Source organism: Pezoporus flaviventris, unplaced genomic scaffold, assembly GCF_033815535.1.
Source record: "Pezoporus flaviventris isolate CSIRO_AGI_PZ_B2104156 unplaced genomic scaffold, CSIRO_AGI_Pfla_v1 ptg000002l, whole genome shotgun sequence".
In the NCBI taxonomy this organism is placed as follows: domain Eukaryota; kingdom Metazoa; phylum Chordata; class Aves; order Psittaciformes; family Psittacidae; genus Pezoporus; species Pezoporus flaviventris.
This window is the reverse complement of record NW_026892550.1, coordinates 84,825,821-84,846,623: the sequence shown is the minus strand read 5'-3', so window position 1 is coordinate 84,846,623 and position 20,803 is coordinate 84,825,821. Positions and strand designations below refer to the sequence as shown.

Sequence of the window (20,803 nt, the reverse complement as noted above, 5' to 3'; positions counted from 1 at the left end):
AGTCCTCTAGTTGTGCACAGGCAGAAACATGTTGCATCACACAGCAAATCCTGCAAAGACAATAATCAAACCTCTCTACTCAAAAGTGGGGAACAAGTAAAATTTCCAAACCCATGGAAAAAAAAGTAAGATATCAAGAAGAATGGGGCAGAGGGTACTAGAACACTTGGCCAGCTGGCTGAGTTGAGATTTGTAGAGATGCTTTCAAACTGTAATCTGGCAGGATGAGAAAAGTCCTAAAACAATTTATATCCAGGAGTGCTGAGGACATAAGTTCATACAATTAGTTTACTAGCTGATTTCACTTATAATTTATCTCTGTATAGTGGATGCCAAGAAAACTTTGACCTTCTTTAAGGTCAAGAGGAACTTCAAATGGTAATGGTTATCGCAAAGAACAGCTGGTGAGAGGACAGCTGTGGCTTACCTTTGGAAAAAAACACAAACAATGGTACGGGTCAAAGATTAGAAGAGTCTCTCTCCCTTCTCCTACTTCCATGATCAATTTGAGATCTTCACAATGTGCCCTATGCACAGCCCCAGCTGGTCAGTCTGGGTGCAGCTCTGTGTTTCTGCAGACTGTCCTGAGAAGGAGAGGATTACGGTGGAACAGCCACATAGGTTTCACATGAAGTCTGGCTGGCCTTAACAACCCCAGTTCTCTCACAGCAGGATTGACTTGGGCTATCCTGGCCTGAGAACAAAATGGTCAGAGTGGGGGGACTGAGCCGCGTTACAGAGCCATTGTGCAGCTCTGTGAGGGCCAGTCATGTTCTCTGGCACAGCTACCATGCAGGCAGCCTAATAAACTTCACCAAGTACAAATTAGCTCCTGCACAGATATTTTTCAGTACCCACATTCTCTCAGTTTTCTCACTGAGTTTTTCCTCTGTTCCCATTAAACTAAATAATAGATCGTTGATTGGAGATAGAAAAATTTATCAACCAATCATCAGTTTGGTTTACTTCATGATAAAGCTGATTTACTATGAAATTTCTATGTCAAGTCTTGAAAATAGCCAGGTAACTTATATCTTAAGTTTGTTATTCAGATAAACTTGGTGTCTTAGGTTATTGTTGGTTGGAGAAGTTTCAACAACTATGAATTCTTCCACTACTTATTTCTTAGTCTTCCCCAAAATTGAAGAATGAAGTTTAAGAGATGTAAGCATGTTGCTGAACTCCCATTTGCACACAGAGCTGGAGGAATCAGCAATATCTACATATTGCATTAAGATACAATAGGCCAGCAGTAGGATGCATCTAAAAATTCTCGTCTCCTATCATCTCCACATGCTCATTCTCTTCCTTGCAAAGGTCCCACTGTTTCTACACTTCCAAGCTGACAGAAGCTTCCTTCTGCTCCTCCTCCTCTCAGCTCTTTACCTTCAGGACAAGGTCAGACAGAGAAGATGTAACAGAGAGCCTCCTGTTAAATGGTTCTCAGGAAACAGAGCAGGCGATTGAGTTTTTTGGAACAGATAGGGGATTTAATTGCTACTTTCTTATAGGATTTAGAGAAATGCTATCTGTCTTTGTAATTTTTACAAACCAATTCATGGAGCATTACTAACAGCTCTGTGCACTACCTGACGCATTACACAGACAGACATGGTTTAGTAGGTCACTGATTCAGTGGGTTTCCAGAACATGTCAGGTTTCTTGGCTATGTTCTAGTGAGTTATTTCTTCTACACAAAAGCTACACTTCACAGAGTGTTTCCCCCTTATTTTCTTATTCTGCACGATTGGATTTCTATTTTCTTTTCTGACATGAATTATGCTCAACCTAGAGAGCTGTTCCACCAATCAGTCCATGTGCTTCAGCAGCAATGTGACTGCTAGCTCAAAGTACAGTGATAAAGCTATATCCCAGTCCTGACCTCTGCTGTAGCTCATATTAAGCATAATTAAAGTAGCGAAAGGCATTTTTCTCCAGTCACAGATTAAAAACATTAAGAGTTTCCTTATCAGCTCTGTAGGCTTTTTCACACTTTCTATATCATGATGTGTTTACGTTATTTCCCAAAAGTTTTTTTGTGAATGTTTTAGATAATTCCTCATTAAATCTACTGAGATGCTATATAATGGGTTAGTAAATAGCAGAAATGGAAATGGTAAAGGATGAAAATATGTATTCAGTTCCTTTCTTTTATATACAGTTCATAAAAAGCACATTTAGAAAGATCTGATGATTCATGAAATACTAAAAGACACACATTTTAAACATTTCAAAAGAGGAAGAGAAAGGCCTTAAAAATACAGAAATCATCACACTTCTGTCTTTGCGTTTACCCATCTTTCATGGAAATGTAAGTGTCCAGGATGCATTTTAGATGGCCACAAATACATCCACACCAAAAATATTTGCACTATTTTACAGCTAAAGAAGGGCCTGATCCAGAAACTGAAGTCATTGGGAACAGTGACTTTAGTAGGCTTTGGAAGAAAGACATTAAGATACAATTATGAGGTTTCATAGCCCTAAAAATGCAGACAGGGACATACTTACAAACAGGGGTACTAGTCTTGATTAAAGAATTGCTGGTGAGCTTACTCCATACATCACAACAGCCCAAAGAACTGCTCTATTAGAGAGCTAAAATATCAGCATGTCTAATTTAAACGTAGACTCACTTCAGCTTTGTCTATTTTATGATATGAGAAGCACAATATTGAACATTCCTGTATATCTGAACGTAAAAATCAGTAAGTCATGAAACCATATTAAACCTTGTCATAAAAGAAGATAAAGACAGATGGGTTTGTTACCAACATAAAGATATTTCAATGAGACTGGATTCCAAAGCCCTAAACTTTCATAGAAAGCAATAAATACCTGGTGACACACCTTAAAGATATGATGTGTCACCTGCATACCTGATTAGTTAGAAAAGACTAGAAGTCTAATAAAGATTTTACTGGAGAACTTCAACAAATGATGCTAATATTAACCATTCCATCCAGCAATGACATCATAACTTAGATACAGAGAGAAAAATGTCCATAACCTTTTAATGAAAATATACAACAGTAAAGCATGGATTTCACTGCAATCTTTTTTTTTTTTTTTAATTGTTTTGAGAAGGAGATTGGGGTTTCTATTAAAAAATAGGGTTTATATTGGAACTGCTTTGTTTATATAGTGAAAAATACCAATAGAAATTAAGTGAAACTTGTAGAACTGCAGTGAATTCATGCTGTAATAGCTAAATTATATTGATCAGCATGAAATGTATGGTTTTGGTCTCATCAGTGGTAACTGGAAAGTTAAATGCAAAAGAGGAAAAGCATAGAGCAAAAAGGTCCTGTTCACAGTGGCACCAAGAGGTAAAAGTACATTTAGCCAGCTGACTTCTTCATCAGTTACAGCTAACTAATGTCCTTGGCAAGGATACTGTTCCAAATTCAAAACGGCCTCCACAAGGACAACGTACCATGCTTGAAATGGCATAAATATACAATGCTCATTAAGTTTAGTTAAATGAGCATATCAGATGCAGGACATGGCCCCGAGAGCAGAAAAATATATACATATATCTGTATATATGCACTAATAACTGCTCATTAAACAATGAACACATATATACACAAATATGGCACACGTTTACAAAACCCACAGAAAACAGAACAATGCAGAACAAAAAGTGAACACAGAGAATAGTTAATAATGATTGAATTATCCTTTTTGTGAAGAGCATCATGTTCATGTAAAAAGAAAAAACACAAACAAAAAACCCCCAAAAAACCCTACACCTGATTTTTAAAAATTCTGTTAAAAACACTTAAGATCCATTTTTCATAGAGAGGAGTGACAGATTAGATCACTACTGCATGAGCCTTGCAATAGCCAGTAGCCTGCCCGATTACACAAGCTCAGAGACATTGGACAGGAACAGGGTCACCATCAACACAAGTACATTCTCCGTAGATAAAAATGCAACACATTTATGGCCAAGGACTCAGAAGAACCACCCATGGATCTCTAATGGGGCAAAGGTCAATTTGCACTCAGACTGTAAATATGAGTTGTCAGAATGAAGTGGTGGGTTTTTAAAAAATAATGGTTCTGACAAGCTTTCATGTTCCAGCTGCTTTGCATGCTTGGATGAAGCAAATCAGACTTATCTGACTGAGTAATTCAGAGCAGACTAACCTGACTAGTTAAATATCATATGGATGCATATCTTATTTAGTAGTGGTGGCTCAGTTAACTGCTTTCCCTACTTCTCAAGAACAAAATGTTTCACTTAGTGTACAGATATATACATATTGTTCATGAACTAGAATTCAGAATAAAATTCTGTAACACAAAATCATCACAGAAAGAGGTACCTAGATCCTAGTTATGGTGATTTTCCTCTTCATTAATCTATAACACTGCTTCACAAAGGAGAAGCAAGAAATATTTAAAACTGTTCCCTGTGTGACCTGAGCAATCATAAAGATCTACAAAGCATCCTCCTAGAAAAATTCAGAGCTGAGCTGAGTGTTCCTCAAGAGACTTTTTCCGCAATCATTTTAAAAAGAAGCTGTGCTTTCATCTATATTGACATTTCTACGAGTCCTGTTGTTTCAAAATTGAGAAGTGCATAAAAAGGCAAAGTTGAGGTACTGAATATGCTATAGACGCAAGGCTTAGAAATAGGTGAGGAAATTTGTGACAGTGGCACTTAAGCTCAAAAGCAAAGCTGGAACTATTTCTGGCAAAATATTCCTAAATAAACAAAATATGTACACAGCTAAAGACCTTGAATTTAAACCCCTTTCCCCACACAATGAAAGGACACAGAAACCTGCTATCTAGAGTTTATTCTCCCTACCTTTCCAACGCTGTAAGGTACACAGGCTCACCTCTGCTGACAGCCGCTGCAGCAGAGAGTGGTGTCAATCTAAGCCTCCCTCAATCATTTTCCCAACCCCTTCATCCAGAAGAAGGGAGGGGCAAAACCAGCTTTATTTCCTACTAAGGGCTTCTACCCATAGTACCCTTTTGAAGATGCTTTCCCATACCTTCATGCTGCCTAAACAACTTGAAAAAGCAAGAAAGAGGAACTGAAGACAAGAATCTTGCCTACATAATAAATTCCACTTTATTTTAAGAAAAATATATAAGAAGGAACATGAGCTTCTGTTTACATTTTTGCAGAACATTTCTGATAATCATATCCTAGATGCTGCACTTTGAAAAAACTCAAAATCCAGAAAGAAAATATTAAAACAGCAGTACAGCATATCCCTCATCCCTTGATGACAAGGGAAGCCCAGATATCATGTGGGTGAAATATTCACTTGAAGGAAATTGTTCCCAAATTTAAAAGAAAAAAAACAACCAATCAAACAAAAGTTGTTCCAATTTAATTTAGGCTTCAATCAGTCTTACTGCACTCTTGAGGACACATAGAATCAGCTAGGTTGGAAAAGACCTTTAAGATCATCAAGTCCAACCACTACCCCAGGACTGCCAAGTCCACCACTAAACCATGTCACTGAGGGCATCTACACGCTTTTCTAACACTTTGAGACGATGATTCTACCACTTTTCCTGGGCAGTCTGCTCCAATACCTGATTACTTTGTCTGTCAAGAAGCTTTTCCTAATCCTCAAGCCAAGCTATATTCTGCTCCATAGTGCTTGAATTTGGATGCTGTTTTTTTGCAACCTCTCTGATGAAGAAGCAGGTGTGGGTTGCTACATTTCTTGCTGGCTTATTTGACTGCACAAATCATCTGAGAACAGAAACTCTTTCTGATACAAGGCTTTTAAACATTCCCTATAAAAGCAGCAAAATAACATCCTTCACTCTTCCTTACTTTCAGGAAACAGATAATTAGACAGATGGCAAAAAACTCCTACTTAGTGCATCATTCTTTTGATCTTTTAATAACAGTGAGAAATCTTCCAGAAAATGTTAAGAACAATGCTGAAAAATTTCCTACCTAATCCTCAACCTGATTCTAACATGGGCCCTGTGGAACTTGAGTCCTCAGAAAAATCTCTGGTTTGAACCTCTCAGTGTCTCAGGCTGAAATGAAGGCCAGGTAATGACCTAAAATTCTGACAAATGTGTTCAGAAAGACTGAACTGAGAATGCTGTAGATTCATAAGGACAATTGCAACGTAAATCAGTAAATTCAAAGATTACATATTTTATCATTTTACTAACAATTTTGAAAAAAAGTAAATTGTGTTTTAGCATAGTTATTTTTTAACTCATTACTTCCTCCAACCACTAAACTGCATTTACAATATATAGTCAGGGCTCTACACACAAAGGTCATCCAGTCCTTGGATTAAAATCTGGTTCTCCTTTGCCTGACACTCTCATGGAAAGTACAAATACAGTCAGAAGAGTCATCTAAATTTTATGTTAGAAGATTGCCATTTTTGGGCAAACTGGGGAGTTTGACTATATAGAAAATACAAAATCCAGTCCTTTAAAAAGATTCAAGTGTCAACCAGAAAGCAAATCATCCTTACTCTGTTGTAGGATAAAGAGGAAAGAATTCAAGAGAAACTGCCAGTATTTAGGAAACAGATTCCTTTTGATGGGGTAGAAAATTAGCATGTGGCCTTCCATTGCCAATGGAATACGAAGGAATTGCTGAAAGATCAGCACCATTTTACATATTTTAAAAGTCTTCGCTTCTTTCCCCATCGCAGCCTTTTTCTCCCCAGGAGCCAGCTCTCTGATTTATTGTAATGCTCCTTACGAATATGTCTTGTTCAGACTCTGCAGTTTCACACTTGTTCTCTGAGTGGGTGTTACTTGCATGGCAGTACTCAAAGGCAGCTGTGATATTGCTGGCACTGAATCAGAGAGATAACGTTCTGTAGGGTATCGCTCAGCTTTCCAGAATAAACATTTACCTGAGCAGAAACCACTTTATGGGTTTTAGCTTTTTTATTTTCTACATATGGGGTTTTTTGTATGACAAATTTCAAAACAAAAAATGAAAACATTTACCACCAGGCAAGAGTGTGCACATTTAAAGGTTCTGCTCAGGCATAGAAGTAAAATAATTATCAGCTTGTCAGAAGAAAGATGTCACAACCTTTGAAATGGCATGCCAGTTTGTATTTCCTTTCTACGCCCTGTTCACAGTGGATACTATATTTTGGCAGGAAACGAAGAGCAAAAGCTTCCTGCAAAGATAAACTTCATGACTCAATTTATATAAACTAAACCTTCTGTGATTGTAACTTTACCGTTTAGAAAAAACTGATTGAATCCTCCAGGGCAAGCAGAAGATGGATGTTGTGTAGGCTCCTGCATACTGCCAGTCGCTCCCTTGCTGGTCCTTACACATCTGACTCCACTGTCCCATTTGGTTTATGACTTCCATGGGGGCTACCAACACAACCACCAGCCTAAGCACTGCCCAGGTGCAGGGGTGCAACCTCTGTGGATGCCAGTGGGACATAACCCACCAATGCCACAGCAGGACTTTCCCCACTGCATCTGGAACCAGTTTGGGCTGCTGCCAGCAGAACGTCATCTCCTGCTACAGGAGGAGACATTTTGCTTTTCAGGTTTCAAGAAGATGCCCAAATTAGATTGCATCTGCAGTGCTGGGAGAATCCCCTGCTCTGCTAACCACTCAGCACCACATGCACCCAAGGAAAAAATGTTTACCTGGTGTGGCCACGGTTAACCTTTTTTCCTTGCTGAGACGGTGCCCATGGATGAATTCACTCATGGAAGGGGGGCCCCTCAGAAGATATGATTCTGTGGAGGTGGGATGAGGGGGGGCTCTTAATAATTTCTGGAGGTAGGTCCCTGAAGTCCTGGGATGGCTCTGATCACAAAGGGAAGGTGAGAATAGTCTTGCAGGAGATCCAAGAAAAATACATATGGAAACAAAAGAGTTTTACTTTAATTACCTTTCAAAGCCTCACAAATGACAACATCATGTTAATTTGCTTAACAGGTAAAAAACAACTAGTGTTGCCACCCCATGTCATTTCCACAGCAGGGCACCTTGCCTGCATTGGAAATACTGGTTCATATTAGGGGAGGAGATGAGGTTGAGCTATATCTCAGCATCCTGGAGTCGACATATACAAGGCTCCCTGAATGTTCTCTTGTTTTTTAAACTGCGACTAGAGCACACAAGAAAAGGTAATGATTACACAGGACTTCTCTAGAAGAGAATCCTCTTCATCTTCAGAACTGTGGAGATCCCCACACCTGTAGAGCTTTGCCAGGGCAGTCACAAGAAAAGAACTCGCTGCTTGAACAGCAAAATATTTGCATTAGGTTATGAATGGCAGCCAACCCCTTCAAAAGGCTGCTTGCTCCCATGTAGAAAAATTGATCTGAGTGAACATATCCATCTTCTTTTTGTACTGAGAAAGAACAAGTGAGCACCAGAGCTTAACAAAGAGATGCAGTTTCTTTTGTGTTAAGCGCTGAAATGCTCATGGAGCACAATCCTTTTTTATTTCAGATGCTCGTTACAGAAAACCTCAAGGAACAGTTAAGGAAAACTTGTTAAAGAAAATACATTCACACTGATATTAAAGACATACAAGATGCACTGAGACACTGATAGAATATAGTTCAAAACACTGCATTAAAGAGGAGGAAATGACATAGTGAGTGGGTGGATTGGAACCACATGTTGCCAGGCTTTGAATTTCATATTCATATCCCCCCACCTCCTTTTCCCCAGTAAAAGAACGGAAAGAAAAAGAACAAAATAATAATAAAAAATAATTATAATGTTTACAATTCAGTGAACAACTTAATGAAAGTCTGGCCACTGCACTGTACTGTAAAGATCACTGCATGCATACCTTTTCCTCTGAGTGCCACTGCTGACCAGTAAGTTTGGTTGCTGTGGGCCCTGACTATGCAGGAGGAAAGTGTCTATGCTTGGCACGGTGGCTGATGCCTCCTCACTTACTTTAGGGCTGCCGATCTTGCTCTTTCCAAGCTTGCCTTTGCTGCGTCGGGACTGCTCATGGTCGAACTCTAAATCCTCCAGTCGCTGAGTAAGGGCAAGTTTTTGCTGGATAGCCATGCGCAACAGAGAATTTAGGGTCTTCTTCTCGTCCTCCGCAGCTGCTAGCTGCCTCTGCATCTCATCCAGCTGCGTGACGTACTCATCACACCTGAGAAAACAAACAAGGCAGAAATCTGGGGAACCGGTCCAAGCACCAACCCTACCAGGGACTGCATTCCTGGACTGCACTTACAGGGGAAGATCCTGACCCAAGCTTTTGCCAAACCTAATCCTGGAAGCAGACACCCTGAATTCTTCCATTCCCACTTTGAATGAATGTAGACTTGGATCTGAATGCATCACTTCCTGTTCAGCAAAAGAACCTCTATCTATAATATCAGAGGAGCCTATGACAATGTAGTATGTTTCCAATGCAGATGAAGAGCAATTGGAGCACAGGCTTATTATTGTGGAATAATCTCCAGATTATTACACAAAGAACAGTACTGGGTGCTGTTTCTGCTAATCCATGTCTACTAATTAGATAGTATTATTTTCCATAGACAGTAATATCCACTTCAACAAAACATTATAAAAAAAAGTGAAAAAAAACCTGCAAGTACTTTGAATGCTTGACATGAGATTTTGTGAAATCAAAAGCCCTCAGTTGTTTAGCACTGCTACCTGATTAGAGAGGTACTATTCAGGAAATCCCACACCTGGAAGTTATTTCACATTTACTGTTAAATTTCTTGGAGGTGTGCTTAGGCACCCATTACTATGGTCACCTACTCCTTTTTAACCCTCAGCCTCTTTTATCTGCATGAAATACTGTATTTTTTTTTTTATTTGATTTAGATCTGAGACAGATTTTGAAATAAAACCATCCTTCTTATGATTTTGTTAGCATTGAAGGCTGAATTCAATTTAGTTCCACCCTAAATAATGATTCCTAAAGTTAACAGGAAGAGCAAGGCTTATCAGGATAGTCTTACTCACTTTTTGAAGTGAAATAGCTTCAGTTTGTGAACAACAGACCAGCTAATTAGTAAGAACCAAGACCGATAAACGTATACAAATGAACCACAGCAGTACTGTCTGACCTTTGGACATTTGTGGCAACATCAAGATTTTTTAACATGAAATGTTGCCACTTTCACCACATCTCCTCCCCACATGACCTGTATAAATCTAGTTTTGCTATGCAATTACAGTAGTGTAATGGATGAGGATTTAACTTTACCAGTATCACTCAGAAAACAAGCATAGAAAATACTTCTCAAAATGTGTGATGCAAGAAACTTTTGAATGAGGGATGAAAATGATTTCTATGAAACTGTGACCTTCTCCTTGGGAAACAGAAATAAAGTATACTCAAAAATTCATTGTCATTCTTCACACACACTCACATATATATATAGCACTCTCCTTTTGAATAATTCCAGCACTGGAAGCAAAATTACTAAGTCAGGCATAGTTAGATCTACAGTTTCAGTATTATCTTTTCTTCTACAGGACCTTAATAAGCTTAACTGTCTCTAGTCAAGCCTTGAGGAGATACTTCTGAAACATCTGGCTTAAAACCAACTTGCACACCTATTTCTGCTCCAGGCCATGAGATGTCTATTGATGCTTCACCCAGCTTTTTGACAGAGGCATTAGAATGAAATCAGCATTCTGGAGATTAAATTAAATTAATCTGAAATAGGAATTACTATAATGTCTGTGTTATCAGCGTTTTAAAGGCTCATTCTTGTAACCAGGTGGATCCTGTATCCGTGTCTCTTATTCTCTCCTGACTTCCTTTTTGTCCAGGAGACACCATTTTTTTTCCAAATACGTTTTCTGTTGAAAATGTTAAAAAGTAACAATTGCAGCAACACCTGTAGCACAGTGCCACTAGAGGAAGGAACTGCTTTGCTTTACTATCACAATAAGCCAATTTTTATTTTGGAAAAAGATTGGTTTTCTCAGGCCTTAGGATGTGTTCTTGGTATTTAGGCATCTGCTTTGTAAAACAGGATAACTGAGCAGTTAAGAAACAAGCTCCATGAAGGCGGAATACTTAAGCAGACTTAGACAAACCCACTTTTCATTACCTGCTATGAACTATATAGCAAAGTGGCCCTAGAAACCTGGATATACTAGATGCTGACAGCTGACCTCATACTCTAGACAAAACAAATCTTGTTAATACAACATTTTCCAACTGTTCTGATTAATTATATTCCCCTCCTAGAAGTCTCTCCAAAACAGTGACCCCACATTTTTGGCAGTCCACCACAGTGTCTGGGTGGTTCCAGTCATCTGACCTCCATTATGACTCGAAGTTTCCTATTATTTTTCACAAACACATGGTCCATTGTCTCTATGTTTTGTTGCTCAAGCTTGTGGGGTGTTTTGAGAAACAGCATTCATAAAGGTTAAACCTAGATCAGTCCATAATTAACTTTAGAAACTGCTGAATTAACAGACTCATTTCACTGAAATATTCCCTGCTATGTGAGAGTGTGGCATAAAATGAAAAATGTTTCTAATTAAAAAAGCAAAAAAAAGCATTACACGCATCCATACTGCCTTTTTGCCCACACATTTTATAAACACTCATGAAGTCTCGACAGCATATTGAGGAAGAAAAGGTCAAGAGGTCCTAAGAGAGATGAATTCTGGCATGGCACTGGCCATTGTGGACCAAGCAGGGCTCCAGGATGCACCAGGGCTCTGACTGGGTTTTCTGAGGCACTCAAAATACTAATGAACAAAAGAAGTTAGGTTATTTCCTCTTGAGTCAGAGATCTTTGCTAGTTTCTCCCTTGCCTCAGGACAGGTTTAATCTGTAAGTGACTATTAAACAAACACTGCTATTATCTTGCTGTCTGCTGAACTACTTATCACCAGCACAAAAGTCAAGATTTCACCTATTCCTCTTGTCTCAGAAAGGAAGCAGACAGACACATAAGCCTGCTTACTTTGTATGAACTGATCCAAGAAGCTTATATAGCAGTTTAAGGGATTTCTAGTTCCATCTATCTCTCGTCTAGGAATGCAAACCAAATACTGAGACAGGCTTATGTGTAATTTAGGTAACATAAATCATAGCCAAGCTTGAGCTAAAAAACCAGTGACACTGACAGATCCCTGCTTTAGCCATATAATAAGCTTCTGTTAATAAATGCTTTCTCATCTAGGACCTGTCCAAACTTTCTATTTCATCTCTTTAGCACAGTTCTTTAAACATTAATCATAAGACAATGTCTTGATGGATGGAGAATAGAGTCAATGCATGCGGTGTCAGGACGGCAGCAACGTAACAGTTAATAGGTCTTGCTCTCTCCTTTTGAGTAACTCTATTTAGGCTGGGAAAGCAAGTATGTGTCGGGACTCAGTAAAAATAGCTTTCCGAATCCCCTTAAGTTCCTGCTTTAAAAGTAGTTCCTTCTCTTCTTCAGCATGAGACTTCCCTTCCTCTCCCAGGGCAACCCCTACTCTAGGCTGGGAATCTAATGGTTTTCATTTGCCCCCTGGATGAGAGCTGGCCACCTGTCTTCTCACAATCCCACAGCTCCCACCCTGGGTCAGCAACTCAGGACTGGAGTGAGGGGAAATAAGAGGAGGGGCAGGAAAAGCTCTCACCCCTTTTTCTGGCCTGGAACTACCAGAAGCAGGCCAGGACAAAATAACCAGGGTAAAGGCAGGAGCTGCAAGTCTGGTGGACAGCACATGACCCTGGAATTGAGCAGGAACCTCAAATCTGCTCTGCCAACCCCATATATCCCACAGAAAAGAGGTTTTACACACTATTGCTTTTTCTTTTTTGAGGGAGGTGTTTGGGGAAAAGGGAGTTTGAACTGTATTGAGGATGTCTTGACAGACCCGAAGTGAATTCAGAAAGCAATCACAAGGGTAATGAAGAGGGAAGGGTGAAGTTGTAAGGATCAGAAACAGATTTTGGATTGGGAAAAAAACAGTCCCAGAAGGAAAAATTGCAGAAGGAGAAGTACAAGCAAGACAGAAGGACTTCTGAGGTGGAGGAATAAAAAACTGAAGAAAGAACTTAAGGCATGGAAGGATGCACAAGTGTCACAGAAAAACACAGGAAAAGGATGCCTCCTGCTTTCTGCATAGGGGAGCTCCGAAGAAAATCGTCATCTTTGAGTTCAGACCAGAAACAACTGGGCTGTGCTTATAACATGGTACGATCTTTATCCAGTGCATTTGAAAAAGAAACCGTACAGTTCAGCACCAGAATGAACATCCATTTGTGGACCAAATGAACAGAAAAGAATGCCTTATGAAAGAGAAAGGCTATTGTTCTATCAAACAGTATATGAAATTATTTTAAAATCTATAACACAATTCTACTATCAGATATTCTCCCTACAATACAAATTCAGAAGTACCATGTGATGCAGGATAACCATGGAAACCACTGTTTTATTCAACAGAAGACTAAACAATTGCTTTTTTATGCTGAAGGTTGCTATTGCATCTAATGTTACTGCATGGAGAATCTTAACAGTCTTTTTCAAATGGATTTCTCTTCTTCAACAGACATCTAGAGTGTATTAGCTCTCTGTCATTTAAACAAATGCTATTCCAAATTGACTATTCAGTATAAGTCAATTATTTGAACATTTAGGAAAATTGATTTAATTATAAAGGCCATAATATTAAAGTCTAATGAAGAAAAAGGAATATTTTACAACAGAAAAATCTATAGGAGTACACTTATGTTCAAGACCTTGCAGTGAATTACTTTTTATACCTGTGCTCAGAAAATACTGAGCAAAACTTAATGACCTCAAGGGCAGGGATATATTTCACAGGCCATGCACTGAGTGTTTAACTATTACTGCACGGAGTTTACCAACAACAGCATATGCTTTGGATGGGCTTTATCGCTACTAACATTAGACATTTACAAAGTAGAAATCTGTAACTCAGCAAGTCACTAAATTCTCTTTACTATTCATAGAAGAGAAACCTACCATCCTCTTAAGTAACAACTTCTAAAATTTTGTAGTTTTTTTTAACTTGTAGGTAGATGGTTTATACTCCATGCAAGACCCTTGTTTGCTTTATGCTCATGAAGCCACTCTTTTCCTCTGGAGTTAGTCTTACAGAGTTATATAGTTAGGAATTCTTATAGAGTTGGCACATTCACGTATCTCTCAGAGAAATGAGCTTGCAAATAAAGATCAACACATGCATTTCGAATATACACACCCAACTTTCCATTCTAGAAGGAAATCTTCAGATGCCAACGAAATCAATAGAACTACCTTGGTTCACACCACATGCTGAGGTTCTTCAATTCAATTATGGCACTACTCATACTCTTCTGACGATGAACCTGTGATGAACTTGTACACAGCACCAATGTCATGGCATGTAAATGCCATGTCCCTTCTCCTTCTTTTCCACCTCTCCCAGCTGCTGCAGCTACTGTCACTAAGCAACAGAGGACCTCAGAAGGCTGGAAGAGGTGAGATGGCACCTATAGACCATATACTGGGGAGAAGCTGGCAAGAGGCATGAAGACGTCTTATCACTTATGGGCTAAAGTATTAGCAAGAAATCTGCATTGTGTTTGACCACAAGGTGGAGAGAAAGCCTTGATAACCTGAGGATACTAACTTCCATGCATATTTGGGAATTAAGAAAATTTTGATGAAACTGTTGGATTAAAAAAAAAAAATTAGTTTTAGGTAACCTTTTATAAAACAGCTAAAACCAAAAGCTCCTCTTTAAGAAGTTGCAGGAGAAGGAAAGATGAGACACGATTAATGACTGTCCTGCCAGAAGGAACTATGTTACAGAAAGTAAGTGAAAATTTTATCCTGTGAAGGAGAAGATAAAAATTGGATATCACAGCAGGAAAAAGTAAGAATTCATGCTGGAGTGGGAAAATGCAGTGGCCTCACAATATTTAGTGCTGGATTACAGCACAGTGTGGTTGATGGAATAGATTTTACTAGTAGTAAGTACTAAATCTCATGATAATGAAAACATGGGATTCTGAAAATCATCATTTACCATACAATAGCTTTACACGGGCAGAGTCATTGCGTACTTCTGAGCGTGAAAATCAGCCACACAAATCTACTGTTTGATTTCCACTTCAAAAAGCTCTATAAATGCAAATATACTGCAGGCATATATTGGCATTTATAACACTTCACTCAAAGTTATACTGACATTGCTATTCTCCAGCTTTTATCTTCCAAGACACCCATCTCGGTAGCACTTGAAAGCTTGCAGGTTTTGCACAGTGTGTACTCTAAGACTCATTCACCTTCATCCGGCAAACCTCTGACCTTGCAGAAAACAATTTCTGTCTCTCCTCTTAAACATCCAACATCTAAATCTATTCTCACTTAGCACACATGTATTTTCTTTTACAGAGCCAAACCAGGCAGTGACACCATTTCCCTTACCTAGTTGCAAACATCGCTCTCAAGGATGAGAAGGTTGCTGCATCTTCCTTCAAAGCCTTTAATTCATTCCGTAGTTTGGTCATGGTTTCAGTCACCATCGCTTTTTCATTTTCATATTTATTCTTCAAATTGGCTAGTGCCACTTCAGCTGTCTGAAAACACAAACAAGGATATACACTTACGAGACAGGTAGCTATTTAAGGTAAGATACCTATAGCTAAGATGCCATGCTTGATTTTGCTTTTGATTGCCTGCATTCACACAGCAAAAGAAGTTAGATCTGAGCTTCACTGCACTGCGCCCTTTAATGTCTTCTTTTAAGTTGCACTCCATGACAGTAGGAAAGGAGAAAGCACTTGGAAGGACAAAGACAATTTCTATGCGCTGGCAACAACTCCACACCTTAAATGTCTCTGCAAAACTGTGCAGATGTATGTTAAGGGCTCAGGCAAGTAAGTTACTACAGCTTAAGGAGCTGCTACAGTGTCGTTTGAGCTGCAGTAAACAACTAGGTGTATCCCTTGACCATGTTGCAAACAGGATGCATGGCACATGAGATTGGGCCTCTGTAGCTAAGGTTTGAACTAAGGGTGTTTCACCTCATGCATCCTGTCAGCTGTGGCTTTCCCCAGGCAAGGTGACTGCCAGGACCTGGCAGCTTGCTTTGATGTCTGAGCACAGGCAATGCCTACTGTTGCGCAAACCAACATTATTTTGGCACTACAAGAAAAGAATGGAAATAAGTGCAAAACGCAATTTTCACTTAACAGGAAAGCAACGTTTTCCTTCATTTTTTCTTTCTCTTTCCTTTTCTTGATTTCATCTCTCAAATTTCTTCAGATTACTGCCCTACTGCTTTTAATAGTTACATTTGTCTTTGAACCTTCTGTTTTACTTAAGAAGTTCAGCATGATTTTGAAATTATTCAAAATACACAGTTTTACAGAGGCTTTATACCTACTGTTTCTATGAGACATTTAAAATTATTGCTATTGAATGAGATGAAGAAAAAAGTGTTCAGAGGGAATTATGGTTGTTTCTTTCATGGTTGTTTTTTACTTCATTTAGTGCATAATAAGCTGCAGCATTTCATACCAGCAATCAATTTCCCCTGTTGATCTTGTAAGTTCTTGAGCTATCACCAGGGGAGAGAAGTGTAGAAGAATATTAGTTTAAAGCAATCAGCAAGGGGATGTGACAAAACGTGGTAATGACCAAGCAGCTGGAAACCTATTTTAAGCTCAGTTTTCTGAAACTCAATATATTTTCCACTACCAATTTCTCTTAACATATTAGCATCTCCTAAAATACACCTCCACTCATTTGTGTCTGGGGAAATTAGCGCAGTTAGAAAAGGCAGCATTCAAATATTTTAATCATTTTTTTTTTCAAATTGTACACTCACCAATAACATTTTCTCTTCTTTCACACTTGTCGACATTGAGACAACAGATTTTTTAAAGTCACTGGTAACTACCTGCCATTTTAAACAGATGGTTTCTTCCACGACAAATTCTAAATCATCAGCAATACACGTTAAAAAAATCATCTACTTAGGGATATATTCAAATAAATGCAGCTTTTCTCAACCTTGCTGACATACACTTTGGTATAACGTAGGATGGCAGACACCATCTTATGCCTTGGCAGGGTAAAGCAGAAATTGTCAGCTTTCTATCTGTTTTCATCCATGAGCAAAAATGAACACTCATAAATTAACATGGAGAAGAAGGATTGACTTTATTTAATGAAACTGCTCTTTTTGAAGGGAAATTTAGGAAATGGTGAAACAGAAGACAAATTTCTATTTAACAGATACAATTAAGCCAGATGTATGTAAGAATTTTCAGGTCACTAATGAGGTTGAAGTAATTTTTGAGAGCACAGGTGGACTCCTCAAATTGAGTTCTGCTTTGCCTCCAAGGCAGGAATTCAGATGTCTTTGGTTTGTAAGGGAAGTACAACCCCATCTCCTTTAACCTATCATACCTCACCTTTGAATGCAGAATTCACGTAAAGATTTTCTTTTGTTTAGGAATGAAACTGAGTTCAAGATATATGCCATTTAATGCTAGACATAAAAAAAAAACAAAAACCCAAACCAAATAATTCAAATGTTTCAGCAGTGGGATTACATATTCCATGTAAACGCAGTAATTTATACATCACTGGAACTGCACAATGACCAGACAGGTCACTGTGATCCCTGCTTTTTAGTCTAGACGTCAGGGTAAATTAAATGGACACACTACAGGATGAAAAATAACTTAGAAATATAATTTACTTGTTGAATAAAGATAACAGAGGAAGGACTGTGTCAAACTGTCATACCTTTTTTTCTTTCTGAGTTTTCTGTATGGAAAACTAAGCATAAATTCCAAAATGTATTAGAAGTGCCTGGTGGCTCTGCACACACCAGACAAGCTTTTGAACATACCCCATTTGAAGGCTGTTGAGAGCCTCCTTTCTGAAAGTCTCCCAAGTGAAGAATGAATGGGCACAAGTGCTCTACTAGAGAAGCAAATAAAACTAACAAAAACATATTTTTAATAGGCAAGAGAAAGAAGGGAGAAGCAAGTTGGGGAAGCTTCTGTTGGAAACTTGCAACCAGGGCCAGCAGAGCAGCAGTGCATCACTCTGGTGTGTGGCAAAGCACACTCAAAGGGTCCTTGTATGAGACAGTGAGCACCGACAGTGTAGGTGCTCAGATTATCCATAGCTCATCAGTTTAGGACCTGGATGCTGACTGAAGCTGATTGCTGTTGGACTCCTTGGCTCAGCGGCTGCCATTTCACAATGCAGCTAAATTGATCTATACTGGCTAGCTGCCACCAAATGTATAATTACCCAGCCTATCCCCATCCCTACCCTTCGTACACCAGGTGGTTTTCTTTTATGTTTACTGTGAGCCAGTCTGGGGAGCCTGAAGATGCAGAAAATTTGCCTGACGCACCCAGAAACCAGAATGTGTAATGGGGAGCAGGGCTGGGGGGAGAAGGGGAACTTGGATTCCAATTTTGAGAGGTATCTATGTATCTGGTCACCTCAGCTCTACTGTTAGACTGTGTCAATAGTAACAGGGACAAAATGAACTGAAGCCACAGCTTCATGTTACTTTTCCTCTACACTGAACAATTTCTGTTTGTTCCCCGCTCAGAGACATCTCCAAACTGTAACCATCGAGGGCCATATATGTGTGGTTGTGTCTGAAACCAGTTCTGTGGGATAAGCTAGATTTTGAAGACGTGGGGTGAACGGTGCTTTGAGAGAGTGCTCTGAAAGGAAGGATGGGACAAATAACAGTCTTCATCTGTAAGTAGTGGGTGCCAGAAAAAAAGATGCCCAGGACCTGTTTTTGTTTTTAACATCTCTGCAGCACTTGTTTTTAAGCTGCGGTTAACTACAAAATTGTGGCAGAGACATCAGAGACATTTTCTCCACATAAAAATGCAACCTACGATCAACACACATGGAAATGGGGAGCACAAGAAAAAAGATAAAGACACAGAAAAATGTGTGAATATTCTTCAGTGAAGTAAATAATGCAGTAAGACAGGAGAGGGGCCAATGACACTCCTATCAGACCAGTAATGCTCTAGAGCTGGGCAAATGAACCACCAGCCACCTTGCAGACAAAGAATTAACAGCTCACAGAGCACACAGCATTTGCTGTGCAGAAGTAGTCAGCTGGAGCTGACAGCAAGGCTGGGAGAGAGCAAAGAGCTCCACACCTGGACTCCTGTGGGACTGAAACATGAACAGGAAAAAAGAGCTGGGGTATGCAGAGCTCAGCCCCTCCTTCCCCAAAACTCAGCCACAGAGCTGAACAGGTTGAAGGGTGCACATACACTCAAGTCCCAGGACCCCAGCCATTGCCAAAAATAATGACACCCTTTTCATCCCCCTTCTGGTCCTTACAGAAGAGATGTTTGATTACTCTGTCTATAAAGGTTGCCACCTTAATCCTGAAATCCATGAACAAATCTCAATTTCTCTATATATTTATATTCTAAGATGACTGTGTCCCACTTAATTTACATTAGCAGTGTGAGAAGTAGACCAAGTAAAAAAAATTGTTGCTCAAAAAATATGAAGTCCTACAAGTGGCAAGTGCTTTATTTTTTCATCATCATACTGGACCTTTCCACTCAGCCTCACTTTCCCAGGAGACATTCTACTGTGTTCTGTCTATATAATACCAGGGCATTTATTTATATATGATATACCGTATGTCTGGCATTATGAAATTATTTTTTCTCAAGGACTTTTATGTATATCTCAGTTACGGAAGCTGGAGACATCATAGTTATGGTCAATCCAGATGTGAAGGTCTTGCTGACTCAACTCCTTCCATCAAACTAATGCACTATGAGAACAACCAATCATTTTTCAATCAGAACTTCAGGATATTAAATTACCTTCATAGGCAGCTTTTATTTCTGTATGTTTTTTAGAAATCAAAATCACAACTATTATTGATCTGGTCCTAATATAATTATTTTGATATTACTTTACAATTTATGCTACTTGTTAATGCTAATGCTACTTGGGTTTGCTCTACAAAGCTTGTGCTGACACAGTAATTACTGCTATGAATAAATAAATGCATAAATCAAGACAAGGTAAGCAAACAAGCTAGCAAGATCTATGTGCCTTGCTATCTTGAGCAATTGATTTAATAATTCATTTTCCTGAGCAGTGTCTTAGAGTATATCTTGCTCTCTTTTTAGTGTTAGCGTTGTGCATAGCCAATTTGCAGCCCAGCCTAACACTAAAATGCTTATTTGAAAATATTACTGGCGGTCACCAGATAGCACCACATAGCTTCTGTGGTTAAGGGTATGATTTCACGACTTAAGTACAGCACAAAATACCAGACCTGGGGACCTGCTGCTGGTCTTCCCACTAAATCTGAAGGAAGGCCAAGTCTTGCCATTTCTACAGTGCATTTGGTTGTGCTCATCTTGCTTTCACCATATTACTCCAACCAAAACAGCACCACCTAAAGCATCTCTGGAGTGCTAACAGGTGTTTTGAAATAGTATTGCTAAAAAACAGAGATGTGATGTGGCCTCTCTGGAGGCTGAGGACAGGCCAGAGCATCCAGCCCCTCACCAGCTGCAGGCTTCCCTCTCCAAGGGGCCTCCCACAGATCTCCCCTGCTACCTTGAGCACCAGCAGTGTCTTACCATGCTACGCAAGGGATGAAAATACATAGTTTCATACTAACGTCAGCTTCATTAAGGCTTGGAAAAGGTTGCTTAATCATTTGGGGTTTTTCAAAAATAATAAAAAAAAACAAAGTTCCAGCAATTGTGGTTCTTGAACAAATGTGAAAAACTGAACCAGATGTCCTCTGTAGGCTCATCTAAAGTGAAACCCATAGGGAAAAACATCCCCAGCCTATAGCTGCATAAAC

The 20,803-nt window shown here is 39.2% G+C and overlaps 1 protein-coding gene across 12 annotated transcripts in view; it reads right to left on the bottom strand.

Annotated features, from left to right (window-relative positions):
- The window catches only part of BICD1 (BICD cargo adaptor 1), a 173,790-nt gene that overhangs the window by 14,979 nt on the left and 138,008 nt on the right, over nucleotides 1-20,803 (bottom strand). For 4 of the 12 annotated variants that reach the window (XM_061444853.1, XM_061444855.1, XM_061444858.1 and 1 more), the window contains exons 6-7: nucleotides 15,385-15,536; nucleotides 8,909-9,116 (exon numbers count right to left, since the gene is read on the bottom strand). In XM_061444853.1, the coding sequence (XP_061300837.1) occupies nucleotides 8,909-9,116; nucleotides 15,385-15,536 (360 nt within the window). Of the gene's footprint in view, nucleotides 1-7,468; nucleotides 7,478-7,635; nucleotides 7,827-8,798; nucleotides 9,117-15,384; nucleotides 15,537-20,803 lie in introns of those variants that run through there. The other 8 variants (XM_061444849.1, XM_061444850.1, XM_061444860.1 and 5 more) reach the window with 5 other exon arrangements.